The sequence below is a fragment of the Spermophilus citellus genome (genome assembly GCF_964194105.1).
Source record: "Spermophilus citellus genome assembly, chromosome: 8".
In the NCBI taxonomy this organism is placed as follows: domain Eukaryota; kingdom Metazoa; phylum Chordata; class Mammalia; order Rodentia; family Sciuridae; genus Spermophilus; species Spermophilus citellus.
This window is the reverse complement of record NC_138189.1, coordinates 19,693,630-19,714,426: the sequence shown is the minus strand read 5'-3', so window position 1 is coordinate 19,714,426 and position 20,797 is coordinate 19,693,630. Positions and strand designations below refer to the sequence as shown.

At 47.5% G+C, this 20,797-nt stretch overlaps 1 protein-coding gene across 3 annotated transcripts in view; it reads left to right on the top strand.

Moving 5' to 3' along the window:
- The window catches only part of SEL1L3 (SEL1L family member 3), a 145,769-nt gene that overhangs the window by 45,921 nt on the left and 79,051 nt on the right, over window positions 1-20,797 (top strand). For all 3 annotated transcript variants that reach the window (XM_081303559.1, XM_081303558.1, XM_081303560.1), the window contains exons 10-13: window positions 6,614-6,825; window positions 8,568-8,747; window positions 16,635-16,754; window positions 18,450-18,590. In XM_081303559.1, the coding sequence (XP_081159685.1) occupies window positions 6,614-6,825; window positions 8,568-8,747; window positions 16,635-16,754; window positions 18,450-18,590 (653 nt within the window). The remainder of the gene's footprint in view (window positions 1-6,613; window positions 6,826-8,567; window positions 8,748-16,634; window positions 16,755-18,449; window positions 18,591-20,797) is intronic.

Here is a 20,797-nt window from a genome sequence, read left to right as displayed (position 1 = left end):
TATCCTCACCAACACTTGTTGTCTTCCATCCTCATAGGTGTGATGTGTCTTCCATTTTTGTGCAACAGTTTCATAGTAGGTTCATGGGAATTAGAAATGGAAGGCTTTTAGAGGTGATTCGTGTCTATGAAAGAGCTTCCTGGAGGGAAAGTCCCCTGTGGGCCCGAGGAGAATCTGCCTCGACTAGAACTGTTGGAGTCTGCGTGTCGCTGCCACCTACTCAGCTGCAGACCCGTTGAGGGCAGCACGGCAGGTGGAGGTGTCCAGGTTGTCCTTTTAATTCTCCACCTGCAAAGGTGCTGGGCGTACATTAGCAGCTCGTGGAATCCATCCTTCTTCCTTGTGACCCCGCACAGCACACTGGGCCCACATCCTCTTCAGAGAGCCACCGCACCCTCCCATGCCTCTGCTTGCTCACCTGGTACGCTGCCTTCCTGTCCCAACTCGGGTACCCACCATCATGTTTTCTGTCTCCCAGGCCCCCAGCTCCTCCGCCCTTGGCCCGCTTGATGTTTCGTATGTATCCCTTTAAAGTAACCATCTCCCCACATGAAAGTCGATGTGTCTGATTCCACACTAGAACTTAGGGTCCTCAAATCTGGAACCGTTTGTAGGTTCTCTAGGGTTTTTCGAAGACCCTCACCTCGGTAAGCCTTTGTGGAGCAGCAGTGCACTCCCCAAGGCACAGGGAACCTCAGTGTGTGTGCTGTGCTCCAGAAGGTCTTCGCTGGGCCAGTGAGTCACTGAAGGATGAAGAATGTGCCTTCCAGGAGACACAGGTTCAAGGTCTACATCGACTATGCATGGCTCCAGTCCAGACTGATAGAGCACACTGGGCTGTTCTCCTTCCTGCATTTCCCCCATTTCTTCCACCTTTCCTGAGCCTGTTCCCTTTGGGGAGCTGCTGTCCTGTCTGCAAACAGAGCTCTGTTTCCCAGCTCTGGCCGGGCCCTGTTTGCCAGCTTTCCATTGTCAACCAAAGTAGACAGACTCTTTCTCGGATCTTTGCACACCCATTTTTAAAAGAATTCCAGAAATGTGGCCCTCATGGTTTTGGCTTTCCTGTTGTCTATAATCCGTGTCTGAGATAGACAGGTGTCCAGGGTAGAAGAGCCCGTGGTACATACAAACTCCATCTGGGAGCCATGTCTTGGGTTCTCCCAGCACCGAGGTAGGCCCCACGGCAGCTGCAGTGAATAGCAGAGCCAGCCCCCACGCAGCTCTCTCTGCCAAGTGCCAGGGGTGCAGAGGGGAAGACGTTACAGGTTGACAGCTGATGTACCCACCTGGTAGAGAACACAGCTGTTCCCACGGTGCTGCCACTCTGAGGTGTAACAGGACGTGCTCCTCACCTCCCAGCGTTGGCAAGCCTCTGAATTAAAGATGGCTGTGCTCCTTGGGCTCCCAGCAGCAGTGCATATAGATGGGTCCTGAGACCTTCGGGCCCCTGGGGTTCCAGAGCCGGTGCTTTGCATCCTGATATCTTAGCTTGGAACGGGGAGTTCTCCTGTGCGGCTCTGTCCTCACGTTCAATCTGTCCAGGCTCTGGGGTGTCATCCAACAAGAGACCCCTGATCAGGACTTCCAGGGGCGTTTGGATCAGTCAACCTGTGCGATGTTTCCTGGGGAGCTTCTGATTCTCTAGTAAAATGGCTCCTGCCAGGGCCTAGGAATCGCCCTATGAGCCTTTGGGTTTTTCTAGTGCTGGTACAGGCGTGTTTAGTATGCATGCTTTGTCATTATTTAAGAGTTGTGCTGGCTACTTCTTTCACTCTCCTGTCACACTTTTCTTGTCAAACTGAACTGTTTGAATTCAAAACCCCTTTCAGCTCACATCCCGGAAAGCGAGGCTGGAGGGAGGTTGCAGGAATGGCGATGGCGAGGGAGCTGGAGACCTAGGCACAGGGAGCAGGCGGGAAGGACTCAGGCTCAGGTGCAGGCAGGCAGGCGCGGTCCAGGGCTCTAAGCAGATGACATGAAGCAGGGAGGGATGCCGGGGAAGACAGGGGAGATGGGCAGCATGTCTCTGGGGACATCTGCCCTCGTTCCTGGGTACCTTGGAGCTGGTGCCTGTGGCTACAGGAAGTCCAAGATCTGCCAATAAATGGTTCTCTGGGAGGAGGCCAGGCCTGAGGCTGGGCTCTTTTCCCAGGGAGGACACCATCTGCCTGGTTCTTTGGGGGCCACTGCTGCCTCCTGCCCCAGGCTTTGGAGTGCTGATGTAGGGAAGAGGTGTCCCCACATGAGGTGCCCAGTAGTTACCGGCTTCACTAGCAAAACACTACTTTGTTTTCCATTTCATTTTTTGCCAAGGACCGCAGCGTTTATTTGGAGACCCTATAATGCAAGCATGGATGTGTTCAAAATGCAATGATGTTGTGGAATAACACCAGGACACTGTTTTCTTTTAAGAGCAGTTTCACTTGTGTTTGTTGAAGAACCAGCATCTTTATTATTTTTTTAAAGCATACATTTTTTTTTTTTTTTTAGTTTTTAAAAAATACACGGGGGTGGGGGGAACACAAAGAATGAGCTCTGACTTTCCAACCCAGAGAATAACCTGAAAGGAGAGAGAGAGAGATGGAGGAAGAAAGGAGGACAAGGAGAGAGGGACAGAGGGAGATTACGCGTATGAGATCAAGAAGTTTACACAGTGCTGAAAGGTACCAGAGAGAGAGAGAGATAAACCAGCTCCTAAAGCTTGGGGAGCCCCTGGGGCTCACTGAATCAGAATGCAAACCAGGACGGGCTGTGTGTTTCAATCAGTAAACTTGATGAACACTCCTAATGGCTTAGTAACATTCTCTCCTTTTCCTTTTTTTCTGTCTTTCGAACTTCTACTTTGGATGCAGTGTGCCTTTCGGAAGCTTGAAACTAAAAATGACTTTCCTATTGATGTCCCTGTCCCTCTCACAGGAAACGAGGGTGCCTTTCTCCTTCTGAATTCTCAATCAGATGCTGGCTCCAGCTCCGGGGCCTTCGGCAAGTGGCCACCTTCTCATAGTTTGCTTCTTGCCTCTTCTAATGATGAGCACACAAATCGGGACCTTATGCCATTATTGTCAAAAAGAAAAAAAAAAGGCAAAATAAATGATGCCGTGCCCCTTGGAAAATACTAGAGGTGAATTCAAGGTGGCTGTGACTTTTGTCCCTTCGCTTCTAGTACAGGGAGACAGAGCATGGGGGAATGGCTCCTTCTATGTGGTTTGTTTGTTTCTTTGTTACCCCCATTAATCTCTATAAACAAGGCATATTTTAGTTGCAGATCCGCTAAAAAAAAAATGCATATGCTAAACCAGATGGGTGAAATTAACAGTTTCATTAAACTGACTTTAAAATCGCCAGTTTCACAATATCACCAAAGACATCACAGCTTTGATTTTCGGCAACAGTTGGAACTTAAACTTTAACAAATGTGTGAAATGAGCAATTTTACCTTAGAATTATTAGTTTCTATTATAGTCACTGGTGCAGAAAGTTGTTTAGATTCTTATGCAGACAAAAAGTGATTGCAATATTTTGGGGGGAGTTAAGAATTGTAATGTACAAAAGAAATAATGGAGCCCTTACAATCAGCCCATGTTTCAGTCTGCAAAGTTTTTTTGTGCTGAGGTTTTTCACTGAGCGCTGTGAAGGATTTGATTTGGTTCCTTATTTTCCAGGGATCCCAGATACCTGGGCAGCCCTGTTAATGATTTCTGGAGTTCCAAGCCAGGGGTCAGCAGGGCAAGTGTTTTATGTGGAGCTTCATTTGTTTAGAGTCTCTTCCCTCCTCTGAGCCCACAAAGCTCAGATCTGTGTGTACTCAGGCAAAACCCATCTTCTTAGGTAGGCATTTGGCAAAGCAGGTGAGGCAGGAATGAATCGTTAACAAAATGTTAATGCTGCTTTGCTGAGATTGTGCACAGAGGGGCACCTGAAATGAGAACATATTTAAAAGTAAATATATGAATAAGTAGCAGTAGAATTTATGCTGCAACCCTGTCTGAATGCTACGGTGCATATTGAATCCAGAGGAGAAGGCAGCTAATGGTCGAGGAGGGTGGGATTCCTACCTCAACTACACAAAGAAAATCCAAAACAAGATCCCCAGACTCCTGAGGGGAAAGGCTGTTATCATTCAGATATATCCCAACAGGCGAATGCAGGCGAACAAGGATGTCCACCGCCATGCTGTTGCTCAGAGCAAGACCACTGGAAGCAGCCCAAGAGTCTAAAAATAGACAACTGCTTGGGAAATGGTACAGCTCCAAATGCAAGACAGTTGCCCCTCTGTGCCTATGGGTTCGGCATCTGCAGCTTGATCCATGCACCCACAAAATTAAGAATAGAAGGCTGGGGAAGTAGCTTGGTGTAAAGCACTTGCCTAACATGCATGCATAAGGCCCTGGGTTCTATCCTCCAGCATTGAGTGGGTAGAAAAAAGGCCTCAGGAAAGAATAATAATAAACACGGACATTTCTTCCTTGTCATTAGTCCTTAAACAATACAGAGTAACCACTATTTACATAGCATTTACATTGTATTAGGTATTATAAGTAATCCTAAAATGATTAAAACCGTACAGGAAGAGATTGTAGGTTAAAGGCAGACACAGACCACTTTGTATGTGGGACTTGGGCCCCCTAGAATTTTAGTACCTGCAGAAGTCCTGGAAGCAGTCACCTGTGGTGAGCACGGGATGACTGTTCTATTGAGACATTAGAAAAAATGAGCTTCTGACAACTGTATAATAATAATGTAGAGTTCGTTTTTTAAAAAAAGTTGGAATTCATAATAGCATAATATGCCATTTTGGGAAAGAAAATGTATATGAATGTATGTAAATGAATGTATGTATGAATTATTGTATATGCTAAAAGGAAATGTCTCAAAGCATACATACCAAGCTTTTATCTTCACTGTTAAAGAAAGACTGGGGAAGAGGGTACTTCTGTTTTCATTTTATACAAATCTGCATGGTTTGATTTTTCTCGCAAAAAGCAGCTATTAAAAAAAGATGTAGGAAATGGGGCGACTGTTTGTTCAGTAACATAATTTTTTTCAGCCTTTTATGTTCTGGGTGCTTGGGATCAAGGGAGACAAAGCACAGCAGTGGAGGGGGACACCACAGCTCGAGGTATTGCCAGTGCAGGTACATTGTCCCCTCTCAGGGACAGCCGGCCCACCCTGCCCACGGGGACCAGCACCAGCTCGTAAACAATGTATCAGCTTTCACAGTGTCACCCTGGACCTTGCTGATTCTGACCTCTGCAAGGGAGTTGCCCAGAAATAAACCCCATGCCAAGCCTTCCCATGGGGCACCTCTGCCCGTTCCCTGTTGGAGGGCTGAGAAGAGGGGGGTCTCTTGCTGCCTTCTGAAACTTGCTTTTTAATAACACTTTTATTTTGGATAGGATGAAGAAAATAAGAATGTCGAATGTAACAGTTCTTAGGAAGGTGAAATTTTAGTCTTGACATTTAGCTTCACATTCAGGTTGACATTATTTACATGTAATTAAGTCCTAAGTTATACGTACATAACATCTGGGCAATCCTATGTTACCTTTGTAACATGGCATCTGGAACAGTGCCTTACCTGTCCTAGAAAGGACATATTTGTTGGCTGATTAATGTGGATTGATTTTAGAAGACTCTAACAGTTACATTATACGACCTTCAGACTTGCTCATTTGGGCTTAGATGCTGTTCTGCTTGTAGATTTCGGGGAGAATTCTATAAAATGAAGCATCATGGCTCGGGGCAGTTGAGTGACATGTCTCTATTCACAGTGACAAGTTGCTGCCTGTCTGTCAGGGGGTGAATGTAGCAGATTGACTGAGAATTCAGGCCTTAGCGGCCTGCAAAGCTGGGTTCAAGGATGGGCTCAACCTCAATCCCTTGGTAACTTTAGACAAGTTACTAACCAAGCAACTAGTGTTTTATATGCCCAAGTCCCAGATACAAATGGTCACATTCACTTCTCTAGGCCTCAGTGTTCTTGGGAGCCTTGTTCCAGAGAAAACCCAGGAGGCTAATAATAGCACAGACCTCCTAAGGTTGTAGGGATCCAGTGACAATCTGCACAGGACACAGGACACACCTCTCTGCTGGCAGGCTAGAAGTCCCCCATAAAAGTTGTCCGTTGTTTTGTGTTCAGAGACCCACAAGAGGAATCGGAGGCCAAAGGCAGGCAGGAGGTGTCAAAATCAGGTTCATTGGCTCAGATTTTTAGAGCAATACCTAAGAACTATTTCTGGGATAAAACACATTCTTCTTCAGAGAGTCTTAGAAGGAAAGCGTCTCTGTGGAAGTTGTAGTGGTCCTGATTGGGTGGTGAATTACACCGGGTAAATTACCCTCTTGAGGCCCTCGCTCAGCTCTGTGAGGCCCATCCTTTCCCCTGGAGACTAGGCTGTCATTTAGTGCCAAAGAAAAAGCTATTTACAGAACGACGCCCGGGCATCCCTAAAGGGTTTCATTTACCTCCCTGGAAGGTGGTATATTTCAAGATACTGTGGAACCCGCCATATCGATAACTCAGGTGATTTAATTGGTTTTTCTCTCTTCTTTCTAAAGCCCTGTTGATCCCATGGTAATTAATCCCGTGTGCTGTGAATTGTGTTATTTACAGGGCCAAGGAGCCAGAGCGAGTCTGTGTTAGAAATCGGTAGGAGGATATTCGAGAAGGCTGTAAAGAGACTCTCCAGCTCTGATGGTCTTCACCAAATTAGCTCGGTCGCCCCCTTTCTGATGGATTCCAGCTGCTGCGGATACCATAAAGCATCCTACTACCTCGCAGTCTTCTATGAAACTGGATTAAGTGTGCCTCGGGACCAGCTGCAGGTGAGCACCTCGTGGACCATCAGCCACCTGTGTTGTGTCTGCAAAGCAGCACCCTGGCCAGAACCGGACGTGTCGCACTTCCTTGGAGTCCTTTAAAGACCTGTACGCCCAGGAGAAGGGTCTTGGGGCTGCGTAAACATGGGATACCCTGCTTTCAGAGAGTGGAAAAGAGCCCTCTGTGTCATTCTGCACACAGCGCTGGGAGCACACTGATCCGTGCTTTCCAGAATCCCATTCCTTCAAAAAACAGTGTCCTCTTCCCCATGAGTGTGACTACTCTGAGGGTGAGACCATTATCCCATATTCCTTCTCTGCTAAGAGAAGTCATTTGGGTCTCTAAGCAAAGCATTGTCACATCCAGCTTTCTGCCATCAAAATAAATGCCATCCCAGACAGTTTTGTTTGGGGTTTTGAATCCAAATTGATTATGCAACTTGCCTAACATTTAAAGTCACATTTTCATAAGTGTATTAGTCAGGGTTCTCCAGAGAAACAGAACCAATGGGATTTTATATATATAGGAAGAGATTTATCATGAAGAATTGGCTCATATTGGCTGGTGGTATATTTCCAGCCTGAGCCTGAAGGCCAGAGCGGACTAGGGATGCTGATGGTGTAAATTCCAGTTCAAGGACAGGAAAAGCCCAATGTCCCAGCTCACACAGACAGGCAGGAAGCAAAAAGAGACAATTCCTCTTCCTCTGCCTTTTGGTTTTATTTAGGATCTCCAGGGATTGGATGAGGACCACCCACACTGGGAGGCCATCTGCTGTGCTCAGTCCACCGCAGTGCTAATCTCTGGAAACACCCTCAGACACACCCAGAAATAACCTATAAACCGGGACCCCATTGCTTGGACAAATTGACAGATAAAATCCATCATCGCAAAAATATGTGACTGAGTCCAGGGCACGCCGATAGTCCCAGCTACTCAGGAGGCTGAAATGGGAGGATAGAGTTTGAGGCCAGCCTCAGCAATACAGAGAGATCTCAAAAACAGAAAGAGAGAGAGAGAGAGAGAGAGAGAGAGAGAGAGAGAAATTAAGAAAGAGCGCTAAATGCTCCCTGGTCACCTTTAATCTTCATGTTGGCACACGTGATTGTCCCTTATCTGGGGAAACCCATCCTCTTACACACACCCAGACGGCTCCTTGTTCCTTTTCAGTGACTCGTTTGCAATGCCTCTGGTTTATAGATGCTCCTGATCAATAGGATGTTTCCCTGAGTCCCTGAAGCCGTCCCCACAAAGGTGGACGAGTGTAGAAAATTCTAGCTTTCTCTTTGCCACTCAGTGGCTGGGTGCTCTACCTTGCTAGGTCTCTATCTCCTCAAATAGGAAATGACCTTGTTGGACCAGCCAGCCTATAAAGACACTCTGAGAGTGGGGGCTGGGGTGTGTGCCCACATTCAGAGCACGTGTTCACAGAGAATGCAGCTGAAGCAGCACAGGGGTCTTTAGACCAGTTGGCTGAGAGGCAAAAAAAAGTCCTGAGGGAATTCAGGAAGGTCCCCATTTCTCATTTTAAGATACTAGATGTTAGGAAGGATGACAGCTGGGGATTTGTAAGCCATAAGAGGTCTGGGTTAGTTGATTTACTAGAGGTGGACTTTTTTCAAAGGCAAGTTCACAATTTCTGAAGTGGCAGGATCATATATAGGGATTGAGCTGGATGACCTTTCAGTGTTAGGATTTTATAAGCCTGTCCTCAATCTTGTGAACACTTTGCCAATTTCCCTAACAGGGCATGCTGTATAGCTTGGTTGGAGGCCAGGGCAGTGAGAGACTGTCTGCAATGAATCTTGGCTACAAGCACTACCAGGGTATTGACGGCTACCCCCTGGACTGGGAACTGTCGTATGCCTACTACAGCAATATCGCCACGAAGACGCCCCATGACCAGCACACACTGCAAGGAGACCAGGTATCTGGAATGGGTGGAAATGTGAGGGAGCTGTTTACCAGTGTTTCTGAACTATCTATAAAGGGTTTTTTCTTGTCTCAGGGGGTGAGTGAGCATGATCAAATGAAGAGAGAGGCTTTCTTGCCCTCTCTAGTTTACATTTTCTGACTCTGTTCTCAGGTTGTATAGTCCCGCGTCCCTACACAGAAAACTTTCCATGAGTGGGTAGATTGGTATGTGCAGGGGAGATTTGGCCCCGGACAGATTTGGATTTTGAAAAACAAACAAAAAAAGTGCATTGAGAGCATAAGCCTTTTGTCTTTCTTCCAAAACTGTGCAATGGCAAGGTCTGGAGATGTTAGGGAGGACTGAATCCAACTGTGAGAGGCACTAATCTCCCGGGGTGCTTATCAATAATGCAGTGAGCAAGCAGGAACTACGATACAGAGACGTCAGTGCCACACCCGGCCAGGCTCCCAGTGCTACACATTTGAGAAATTGTCTGTCTCCATTACGTGAACCTCCTTGGCCCCGTGCTCCTGGGTGACCGTCAACAGCAGGTGACGTTTGATGACTTTGTCCTGGACTAAGGACTAGATGAGGGGCACCAACTCCAGCCCCTCATTTTGCAGGCTTCCAAATCTTACTGACTCATTGAGCAAAGAAATCAGTGGCTCACATCTGCCAAAACCAAACAAAGCCACATGTTAGATTAGACTGACAGAGGGATCGTCTCCAGACCTAACAGGCTCAAAGTAGTAAGGGACAAAAGGAGAGCTCCGGCCTGATGACACCAGCCTGCATCATGGGACAGCAGACTGGAGGTTGGCTTCAGGGTCACAGCACATCAGCTGCTCAAGTTGGGAAGTGTGATATTTTTTTTTCTCTAAAGGGCCAGATAGTAAATATTTTCGACTTTGCCTGGACAGTCCTTGCAATTACTCTACTCTGCCACAGGAATATGAAACAGAACGGGGTGCCTGGGCTTGTGCAGGCAGGGATGGTACATAACTGTGTGGCAGGATTTGGCTGTGATCTGTGTCATAACTTGCTTTTCCCCTGCTTGGTGAGCAGGCCTGAGGGTCAGGATTTCGAATCTTGGGCTAGTGGGTAATTGAGAATCAGAACACTGGGTCCCCAGCTGCGCAGCTGGATTGTACCAGAAACCCAAAGTGCAAAAAAATGCATGCTTTGATATTTGGGAATGGATGGTTTTCGTAAAAGAAATCCATAGAGGCCACTGTACGGTTATGAAATAAACAACTCAAAGATATGTGCTGTCAGTGAACATTAAACATGAGTGAAGCTGTAACCACCAAAGCCCGTCTATGGAGACATTTTAATTCCTTTAGAAAATGATTCCTGCTGAATAAACTCACACCCCCTTATTATTTATACTGAATATTCTTTCAGTGTACATAAACCATGTGCAAAATTTGACCTCCGTTCAATAAGAATTAACTTATTAATAAAGTATCTTAAAAGAATCACCCTGAAAAAAGACATTTTTGCAAAACCAGGCTCCAAAAAAAAAAACATTTTCTTTGTCTTTCCATAGAGCCAGGATGTGTTAATAGTGCCCTATATGTCTCATGTTATACTTTTTTTAATATTATACTTTAAAAAATTCTAATTCAGCATAAATTAGCAACGGGAAATGGTATGTTGCTAACAAGCTCCTTTTCTTTTGAAGATTTGGCATATGAAATGTTATGATTATGAAAGAAAATGTTTAATTGGTTAGAACCAGAGAAAAGATCCATCTTGCAGCTGAAAAGTCGTATGATTAAGGATCTCAGATAGGAATTATACACTTAGAAGAGTTGTGTCATAGCTCATTTTCTTAAGAATGTGTAATTAATGGCTTCTTGAGAATTTAAGCAGGTGTCATACATTGATTTAAATGTCCTTTTGTTGAGACATCTATTAATTCACCAGCATAATGTAGCAAATGAGGAGCTATAGAAAGCCAGACCTCTAATTAACAAACCAAGGATCTGTCAATAACTCCCTCCTTGATTCTTGTTTCATTTTCTCTTTTATGTAATGTGTGGTTCACATCATTTCATCTTCTTTATTAGGGCTCTCGCTCCATGTCACTTCTTTATGATGTAGTGGGACTCGGCTTCAGATTAAACAGAAAGAACATGGCTAGTGTTTCTGTTTGTTTGCTTTTGTGGCTCACGACGTGAATGAGTTCCTCCTGTTCTGCCCACTCCTTAGAAGTTGCTCTCCCTCCAGGCTTGATGGTGGCTTCCTGTTCCCTCTGCATTTTCTGGGTGTTGGGGGGACAAGGGGTTCTCTATACTGACTGTCTGAGTGCTGATGACACTCCACCCTTCATCTCCAGCTGAGGCTTTTCTTACATGTCCCTGTCTGCAGTCAGAGGCATCATAAAGGAAGCTTCCTCCTCCTCCTTCCCACCCTCTGCAGCACCTCCTCTGGTGGCACCATGGTCTATACTTGAAACTGGGGCATCGTCTCTGATGCCCCATCATCCTGTCCGTCAACAACCCCCAACAGCTCTACATGTGAGTTTCTCTCTTCTCCCTGTCTCCATCCCTACTGCCACAGCCTGATTTTGTCCTTCATCCTCTCTCCACTGAGCTGCTACAACAGCCACCGTCTCCTATGTGTTGAATTGTGTCCCCTCAAAACTCATATGATGGCTGGGGATGTAGCTCAGTGGTAGAGCACTTGTCTAGCATTTGCTAGGCCCTGGGTTCTATCCCCAGAATCACACACACACACACACACACACAAAAATCCGTATGCTGAGGTTCCAATCCCCAGCATCTGCAAATGCTTAAAGATAAGATATTTAAAGAGGTGATGCTTTTAGATGAGGCCATTAGGATGAGCCCTAATTGCATAGGAATGGTGTCCTTTTAGGACGATATTAGGACACAGACAGTGCAGAGGGACAGCTGTGTTGGGTCACTGAGAAAAGACAGCCATATGCAAACCCCAGAGAGCCTCCTTGGAAGAAATCAGACCTGCCAATACCTTGATCTTGGGCTTCCAGGCTCTAGAGCTGTGGGAAAATAAGTTTTTGTTGGTAAATCACCCAGTGTGTGGCAACCACAGGAGCCAACACGCCTCCCCTCTGGTCTTCCGGTCATCTTGACCCTTCCCACTGTTCTCACAAGGGACTGAGGATGTTCTCTACCTGGCTGAGTGTCAGAATCAGCAGGGGTTCAAAGAACACCTGTGCATAGGCTCCACCCCAGGGTCTCAATGCAGCGACAGGGGCGGGGCCCAGTAGTGCTGGTGTCCCCCCAACCCTCCATATCTATAGGTTCCAGACCCTCAGCTTCAACCAACCACAGACTGAAAATATTTGGAAAGAAAAAAGAAAAGAAAAAACCAAAAGCCTGTGTCTGTACTGACCATGTGCAGACTTTTCCCCTTGTCATTATTCCCTAAATGAGCGAGTCTAATGACCATTTTCATAGCATTTTCAATGTTTGAAGTATGAAAAGTAACGGAGAGATGATTGAAAATATGTGGGGGATGTGCCTAGGTTATATGCAAAACAAATCTCCTTTGGCTCCTGAGGGATGATGTTTGTATTTAAAGCTCCTCAGGTGGGTGCAGCGTGTAGCCAGGGTTCAGAAGCACTGGCCCCGGAGAACCAAGTCCAGCTAGCTGGTCACAGAGCACATCGACATGCCTCCACCCTCTTCTTCCATATCCTCAGCTCTTAACCACCCTGGCTTGGCCCCAGCTCTGGCAATAGCAAATCTTGGCCACACTGTGGTGCTCCTGCCCCCTGGCCTTGCGCGGCTCCTCCTCTGTCCTGCTTTCTCCACACCCTGTTTCCCCTGGGGACCTCCCCCTTTTCAGTGGCACACCTGTCACCTCTTCCTCCTTGGATCTTCCTTTTGCAATGTCATCACAGAGCCCAGCCCATGTCTGTCATGGCTCCTGTGCCCAGGGTTGCAGAGATGGCTCCCTCTCAGACCATAAGCTCTCAAGGTAGGGACCTTGTCTGTTCTCCTTGGTGACCCTAGAGCCACACGCTGATGGACGTGCAGTTGGCGCTCAGCGTTTACCTTGATGGAATGATGGAAGGGGTGTGAGGGCAGAGCTCATCCAGGGATGAATAGCTGGTGACAGCTGTGTCTTGTTGATGCCAGTGCCTTCAGATGTGACAAGGGCTTCCTCACAGATGGTGGGTGCCCAGAGCACGTGGCTTTAAACCCTGCGTCTCTTGACATCCCACATTTGGGGAATCTTGTTTCTCTGTCTCTTTTCAGTTACAGTTGATATTTCCCCATCTTTACTTTAAAAGTCCTAAAATGTTAAATTTCAACAAAGAAAACACACGGCCCTATTGGGAGTCCAACATGCAGCTGATTTTCAGCTCTTCAAAAGGCAGGTTCTTTGTGGCAGTTCCGACGGGCTCTGAAGGGAGGTAGCAGAGGCAGGCAGGTTAAGTGGAGGCTATGAAACCGCCCGTTCCTCTTGCCAGCTGCTCCGTGCTCCCGGGAGTGCAGGCAGAGCCATTATATTTCACAAATCTGCAGAAGGCAGATGCTTCTGGAAAACATGAGGCTGCTGAGAGCCTCTCCAGCTCCACGTCTGGAGGGTTTTCATCTTCCTGGCCTCTTCTGTCTTCCTGTCTTCCCTCTTCCTCCTCCCTCTCTCTCTCTCCCTGCTCTCTCTCTCCTTTCTCCCTCCCTCTCTTCCCTTCTCTCTCTGCTCCCTTCCTTTACCCTCCCCCGTCTGGATTTTCCTGAAATCAGTGATAGCAGCCTGCAGACTGAGCAGAGGGCAAGGCCGTAAAGCCCTGAGCACCAGCATCTCCAGGACAACCTGGCGCCTGCTCCGGGCGTGTGGCCCAGGGTGGTCTGAGGATTGCAGAGTTTCCAGACTTTGGGCCTCTGGGGACCTGGCAGCAGGTTTCAACCCTGCAATATAAGATGTGAACCTCCGTGCTCATTCTGGAGACATTGATTTTATAAATGGCCACAAAAGAACCTTCTGGAAATTGTGGAAGATTCCAGAACTGGCTAGTCTGGGACATTGATCTCTGTCAGCATCCCTTGGCTCTACATACCCTGCTGCGTCCCCTACCACTGTTGCTTCTTCATGTCACAGCTCCTTTCTGGGCCACCAAATGCTAATTGGGTGAGAGGACAACCCCACGCTGCCCCCTTTAAGGGTCGCTCTGTCTTCAGATGCTCTCACACATGATCTCTTCACGCCAGGGCCCAGACACGTGGCTCTGACATGGTACTAGTTGCTAAGGAGAAGCAGCCCCCTGCCTGGGGGTGGCAGGCAGCATGTGTGGCTCCAGGGCCGGGTTTTCCTGGGTTCACACCCCGGGCCTGCTGTTCACAGTGGGGAATCTTGGACAGTTCCCCTCACTTCTCACCTCTCCACCTCAGCTTCTCACCTGTAAAACGGGAGCCACCACGCTCTGCAGCTCCCGTGGATTTTGCAGCACAAATAAATTAGTTCACACACCACGTGCTGAATGGAGGCCAGCACACAGAGTGAATGCTCTCCCATGTCTCCAGCCCCCCACTCTCCCCAAGTTCTATTCCTTCCATTTTCTAAGCACAAAATTCCCTATGTAGATCTTCATCCCCACAAAATAAGGCTTTGAGCTGAACAAAACTGCAAATACCAATAGGAAGGCTGACATTCTTAACTGCTGTCAGCGCTTCTGACTTTAGAGTGAACAAGGCCCTAAAAATGATGTTTCTGGTTAGTAAGAGCAGGCCCTGCACCCGGGAGCGGCTGAGCTCACACATGAACTTTATCACTCAATCTTCATGCTAACCTGTAAGCTCAATATATTATTCCCATTTTATGGAAGAGGCAACTGAGATACAGAGATACTAAAAAACTTTCCAAGTGTCACACCACAAATAATTTGTGGAGCCTTGATTTGAAGCCAAGTCTTTCTGTTTGCAGTGTAAAACATAATGGTTAGTAGGCTGAGTGCTTTTGACATAGCAGGTACCATGCTAAGCTACCTTTTATTGGTGCAGAACATGAGTATCAGATAAATAAAGCAACTGGCCCAGGTCTTCAGGTAGTTGGTGGTGAGTTAGAATTCAAGTCCCCTATGTCACATGTTTAAGAGTGCTCTTAATGGCCCTACCTTGCTGCAAAGCCCAATGGCACCACCCAGCAGAGTGCAAGGGCTGGGTCAGGGATATAAAAGACAAACGTGTTCCTTCTTCACAGTGTTGCCTGGCTTCTAGGGCCCCCTGGAGACATGGTCTCTTCCCAGACTCCCACAGCCCAGTTCAATGGAGTTCCTTAGGTACCTGGGAGACAGTGAAACCCGCCACTTGCTTCTTCCTTACAGAATACCAAGGCCAGGTGCAGAGTGTTGCGCAACGTGGATCCAAACTCCTAAATCTAAGAAGTGAATATATGATCTCAGGCAAGTTAGTTAGCCTCCCTGGGCCTCAGTGTCCACATGTGTGAGATAGGGATATCCAGAGTGACTGTCTTACCAGGTTACAAAGATTCGATGCATCCTGGGCAAGTAGTCGGCACAGTGCCAAGCAGGCCGTAAGGCAGGTTCTGATGCACGTCATCAATGCCAGAGATGGGCAGGAAGACCCGAGGGTATGAGCCTCCCTGTAGGGCAGAACCAGTGTCTTCCTGTGTTATTTCTTTCATTCAAGTCCTATGGCAAGGAGGAAGAGGAAATAAAACAAGAAGAAAAAGAAATCAAAAAATCAGAACACCCGAGTTCTCCAGATGAACAAAAACCCTCCCATTGAGAATTCCTTATTAGGGAATTCCTCCCGCTTTTGCCTGATTTCAGGCTCATCGCAGAGAACAGAGTGTCCCCTGGAGCTTGAGCTGAAGGGCATTCAGGCTGTACCCTCTGCACACACTGGTCACTTGGCAAAGAGTAAGCCAGATAGAGCTCTGATGCCCCTGAAGGGGACCTGCCTCCACAGGCACAGTGCAGGAGCCGCTGGGAGACACAGAAGGACTGGGGCTGTGGCCCAGAGTCAGGGACTCTGCGTATTTCCTAAACTACCAACGAAGTCAGAAGGGAAACCAGGCCTGGACCCCTGGGCTTTGATGCTTCTTTCCCAAGTCCTCAGCACCTGCCTGCGGCAAGTGCTGGGCATGGAAAGTGCTCTTCCGGATCCCCTCCTGGCACTGGCCCAGGGTCATCCTGTGGGGGGCGGCGGGGGGAGCCTGGAACAATGGGACCAGACTTCTAATGAACAGCCAAAATTCATGCATCAAAATGAATCGTATTTTCTTCAAAGGCTGTGTGCAAATTCAAAACACTTCATGAACTCTCCCTTTGGGTCCATCTGTAGAGCCTCCAGAACATTCTTTCTCCAATTCTGAGAATTAACATGCCTTCTTCTTTTCAGAGTAGATTTTCAAATTTTTGGAAATAGCCCAAAGATATTTGAAGCTGAGCCTGAAAATAAAAAGGGTTAGTCATGCAGGATAGTAATACTTTGGGATTAAAAACTAAGGTCATATTCAGAAAATATTGATTTACCTTTTTTGAGGCTGTGTGTGTGTGTGTGTGTGTGTGTGTGTGTGTGTGTAATTTCTGGCTCTGAAATTTGTGCTACCAGATGGACTGCCAAACAAGCTTGAATATTAGAAGTGGAAGCGGAAAAAAAGTCTGGCCTCTCAAAGCAAACACTTTGATAGGAACACACATGCGTGTGGCGATGTGAGACAGAATACGTTTGTTTAAAAAGAATGTGGTCTGGGGCATGGTGGGCCGCCTCCGGTTTCGGTTATTCACATAGTTTGTGCTGGAGCAACTGACTGCTGCCTTAAAAATACCCTCAGGTCTTTTGCATGCCCATAGCATATGGGTTTGTCTGCCTGTCCGTCTTTCCTTCCTCCCTCCCTCCCTCCCTTCCTTCCTTCCCTTATTCTTTCCTTCCTTCCTTTTAGGCATATGTTGAAACCATTAGACTAAAAGATGATGAAATACTCAAGGTGCAAACCAAAGAAGATGGGGACGTCTTCATGTGGCTGAAGCACGAAGCCTCGCGAGGCAACGCAGCAGCCCAGGTAAAACGCTTCCCCGTCTCAGACATCCCACTGGCCGTGGTGGATCAGGCCATCAAAACCTCTCAAACCTCCGGGGCTCGAAACAACCCAGTGTCTTTCTGGCTCACAACACAGGATTTCTTGTCCAGCGGAGCCTGGCCAGGGCTCTGCTCTCTCGGTCCCTTGGAGCCCAGGCTGACCAAGGCTTTTCCACATATTCTTCCAAAGCCGTTGCAGCAGGGCCATGGCTGGTGTGTCACAGGCTGGCTCCTAAGGCCTCCACTCAGAAGTGGCACAGGTCACTACTGATGTTTCACTGGCAAAGCAAGTCACATGGCTGCTCGTGACGTCCGGTGGGACAGAGTGCCATCCTAGTGGCCACCCAGAAGGAGAGCACCACAGTCTTTGTGAGCAGCCCTGCAGGTTCCTTTCAGATATTTTGGATGCATCAGATAGAAAACAAGAAGCATCTTGGGTTCAGGAGAAATTAGATGGGCTTTGAAAAGAAGCCCATGTATTCAGCTAGAAGAACAATAGAAAATCATTACGGTGTGTCAAGCCAAACGGATGGACCTTGGCTCTCAACTTTCTCATTTCACACTGGGGCAGGGTCCTCTGTCTCATTCCTTGCTTAGATTTCACTATGAAAAGCACTGTCCCCCCCAGCAGCCTGCCCAGGTGACTGCACGGGGAGGGAGCCTCCTTCCTACCCAAGGGGTCCAGCCTTTGCTGAGTGCACCCAGAGCCCAGCAGCCTCCCTGGCTGCTAAGCAGACAGAGGAGCAGCTAGGGGGAAAGGAAAGAAAAAAGAGAATGAAAGATATTAACAAAGCCACCTGCTCAGGGCCTCCTGTGGAATGGGCCTCCCGCCCTCCTACAGATCCCCCCAGCAGGTCGGCAGATACTTCGCTAGAAGATGAAAGTATCTGGGGGGAAAAGGGAAGAGAAGGAGATGACAGGCGGAGCAGGAAGGAGCCAAAGCAGGAAGGGAGCCATGGGGCCAGGCTGCCCGCAGACCCAGCCCCTGTCTTTGGCATCTGGCCTTGAGCTGCGTCTCCCCAGTTCTGAGAAGTCCAGTGTGTGGTTTTGGAAATTCCACTGACATCGCCTCCCTGACAAGGGATACTTCTTTCTTCTTTGCTTCAGAAACTCTTGGCAGAGAAGTTTCTGTGAACTTCTACGAGGGGCGGGGGTGAAGGGAGAAAAATTAAAAAGATCTTGAGGGTCTCTCTGCTCCACAGCTCCCAGCCTTGACTCTGATGGTGGATCCATCCACAGATGACAGAACAGGAGCTGTGCTCAGTGCTCTAGAGGGATCGTGGAGCAATGGAGATTTGTAGACATCTCCATGGTGATCACTGGTCCAGAAAGATAGCAGAACCTCCCAAAGGAGTGGGTATTAGACGAGAAAAAGAGAGTTGTGAAATGTGGGCCGAGTTCTGTCCAGCTCTGGCCCTAGATGCCAGCAAACACACACACAGCAGTACACACACACACACACACACACACACACACCACTGTTGGGGGCTGAATTGATACAAATCCACCTTCAGACTCTCCCCCCGCCCTGCCCCCATCACTGGAAGACAGAGTGTGTCTCTCCGATTCCTCATTCTCCACATAAAACATTTTAAACTAGGTTTGTCCTCACACTTTTAAGTCTTACATTAGGATTTAAACAGGAAATGCCCTGTTGTAAATTGCTATTGTCTTTAAGCAACGATTGGCCCAGATGCTGTTCTGGGGGCAGCAAGGTGTGACCAAGAACCCCGAAGCCGCCATCGAGTGGTACGCCAAGGGAGCCCTGGAGACCGAGGATCCCGCGCTAATCTACGACTACGCCATTGTGTTATTCAAGGTAAGAACCACTTAGTCTGTCCTGGGATGGTGCGGTTGTACTGCAGGCCTTCCTGAGCAGTTTCCAGGGTCGAGCAGGCAAACCTGGAGTCTGTGGTGGAAGGAGTTAGCCCAAGCCTCTGTCACTCCTGATGGAGGGGGATACTGGCGAAAGAGGCAGGGGCACAGCATTTCGCTGGCTGCATTTTTTATTGTTAATCTTACATGTGTCACCTGGATTCTCTGTACTTTTCAAAAGCTGTGGCCTTCCCAGGGAGACCTCCCATTTTATGGGTTGGTGCAGGGCTGCCAGACAGCAGGTGCTGCTCTTGGCCACCAGCGTTCTCAGTGAATTGCTCCTTCAACAAAGTGTGGGTTGGGGCCCCATCTCACCAATCCCACCAAAGAAAACAAAGATCTTGGTTTTGAACCCGTGGAAGAATAAGGAGAAGGGCCTGGGAAGAATCCAGGAGACGGACAGAGATGTTACAGTCCCACCTCGGCAAGCATGGATGTCCTTGAAACCATCTCATCTCATGAGACGAGGTCACGGTCATGGACTGAATGTGATAACATGATCAATGAGCTTGGAGAACTGTGAAATGTGTGTACCTTATACAAAAGAATAATCATTCACATTCATTGATCGCGCTTAGGTGAATTAATGCCTTTAATCTTCACAGACAGTGTATAAGGCGGGAGCCTTGGTATATTATGATCATGGTTTATATTTGTGGAAACAGAGGCACAGGAAGATTTTGTCACTTACCCAAGGTTGCCCAGATGAACATTTTGGACTGGGATAAGGATCCAGGCAGACTGGCTTCCCAATCTGTGCTCTTCACCCCCAAACAGAGAGTCATAAATTCACCTACCTTGGAAAAACAGAACACTTTGGCTGTGGTAAGGAAACCCCTGGTCCTTATTTCCATGCCCAAAGAATGCAGCTGCCCCTAAAAGTGAGTGTCTTCGAACAAGGACATGTATTCACATGGCGAGGCACATCTCCAGAACTACAGCTGTGGACACTTACTGATTAACAACCATGACTTTTGCTACATTTCTACCCTCTAAACCCCATCAAAGCCTGAAATGCTATTGGTTGTTATGGTTTCCAAATTGAGAGCCTGGACCTTCTTCTCTTTCCAGGCATCAAATCAACATAGAAATTGTTTGAATCTTAGCCATATGCCAATGCATCCGTGTGTTTATTCAGCAGGCATCTACTCAGGGCTGACAAAGTGCCAGACTCTGCACGAGGTGGAGGGACATATGGGTGCATGAGTCACATCCCTGACCTCAGGGGGCGCAGACATTGGAGGGGAGGGCAGAGGACAGAGGAGAGATACCTACCCACAGAGTTGAGACTGGTCACTGTGAAAATTGTGAAGGCATGCATCAGACATTATTTCTGTTCTCGGAGCTATTGAGAGGGAAAGGCACGTACATAAATAAATGATTCTGCTGGTGACATGTTTTCTCGGTTCTGATTTCCCAAACCTGAAAGCTTTTTTGTTATTGTTTTGTTTTCTTGCATCCTAGCTAAGTTATCTCTGGGTGGGATGCAGGAAGCCCTTTATCAGCATCTCAGGGAAGATTTTCACCTCTAGCTAAGAGGCTTTTCCCAGTGTATTCCATGTGAAAGAACCCAGTGGAAAATGGGTTTTCCAAATGTAAAGAACAGCTGTGTCCTTGACACATTTGGCAGTGTGGGGGCACCTAAGTCATTGTGTGCAAAGATGGCACCAGGATGGTAGCTGTGGAGAGTCCAAGGCAGTCAGGTGCATCCCATTTGCATCCACAGGAGGATGAAGCCTTGACTTTGACTGTAGCAACAGTAGATAATTGCTGAGACTCACTCTGTGCCAGGACTTGACATTTCCCACATTTAACAGTTTCCAATACTACTCAGATTTGTGCACAGTGCTTTGTACAAGAAGCCATCCCACTTCTGATTAAATAGCAAGTACACGGGAAACATCCCTGCCTGAGAAACTGAAATATCTGGGTTGCGATTGTGGCTGTGACTCTATATATTTGCACAAGCCAGCTTCTCTGGGCCCCATTTTTATTCCTTCAAAACAGAAAATTGAAGAAGATAAGCTTTGAGCTCAACCAGGTTTTACCATTCTGTGATTCTGGCTTTTCTGATGCCTTTCCAGCAGTCAAAAAAAAAAAAAAGGTTACCCCATTCCCTATCCAGTTATTCCAAATGTCCTTCTGTGTCCT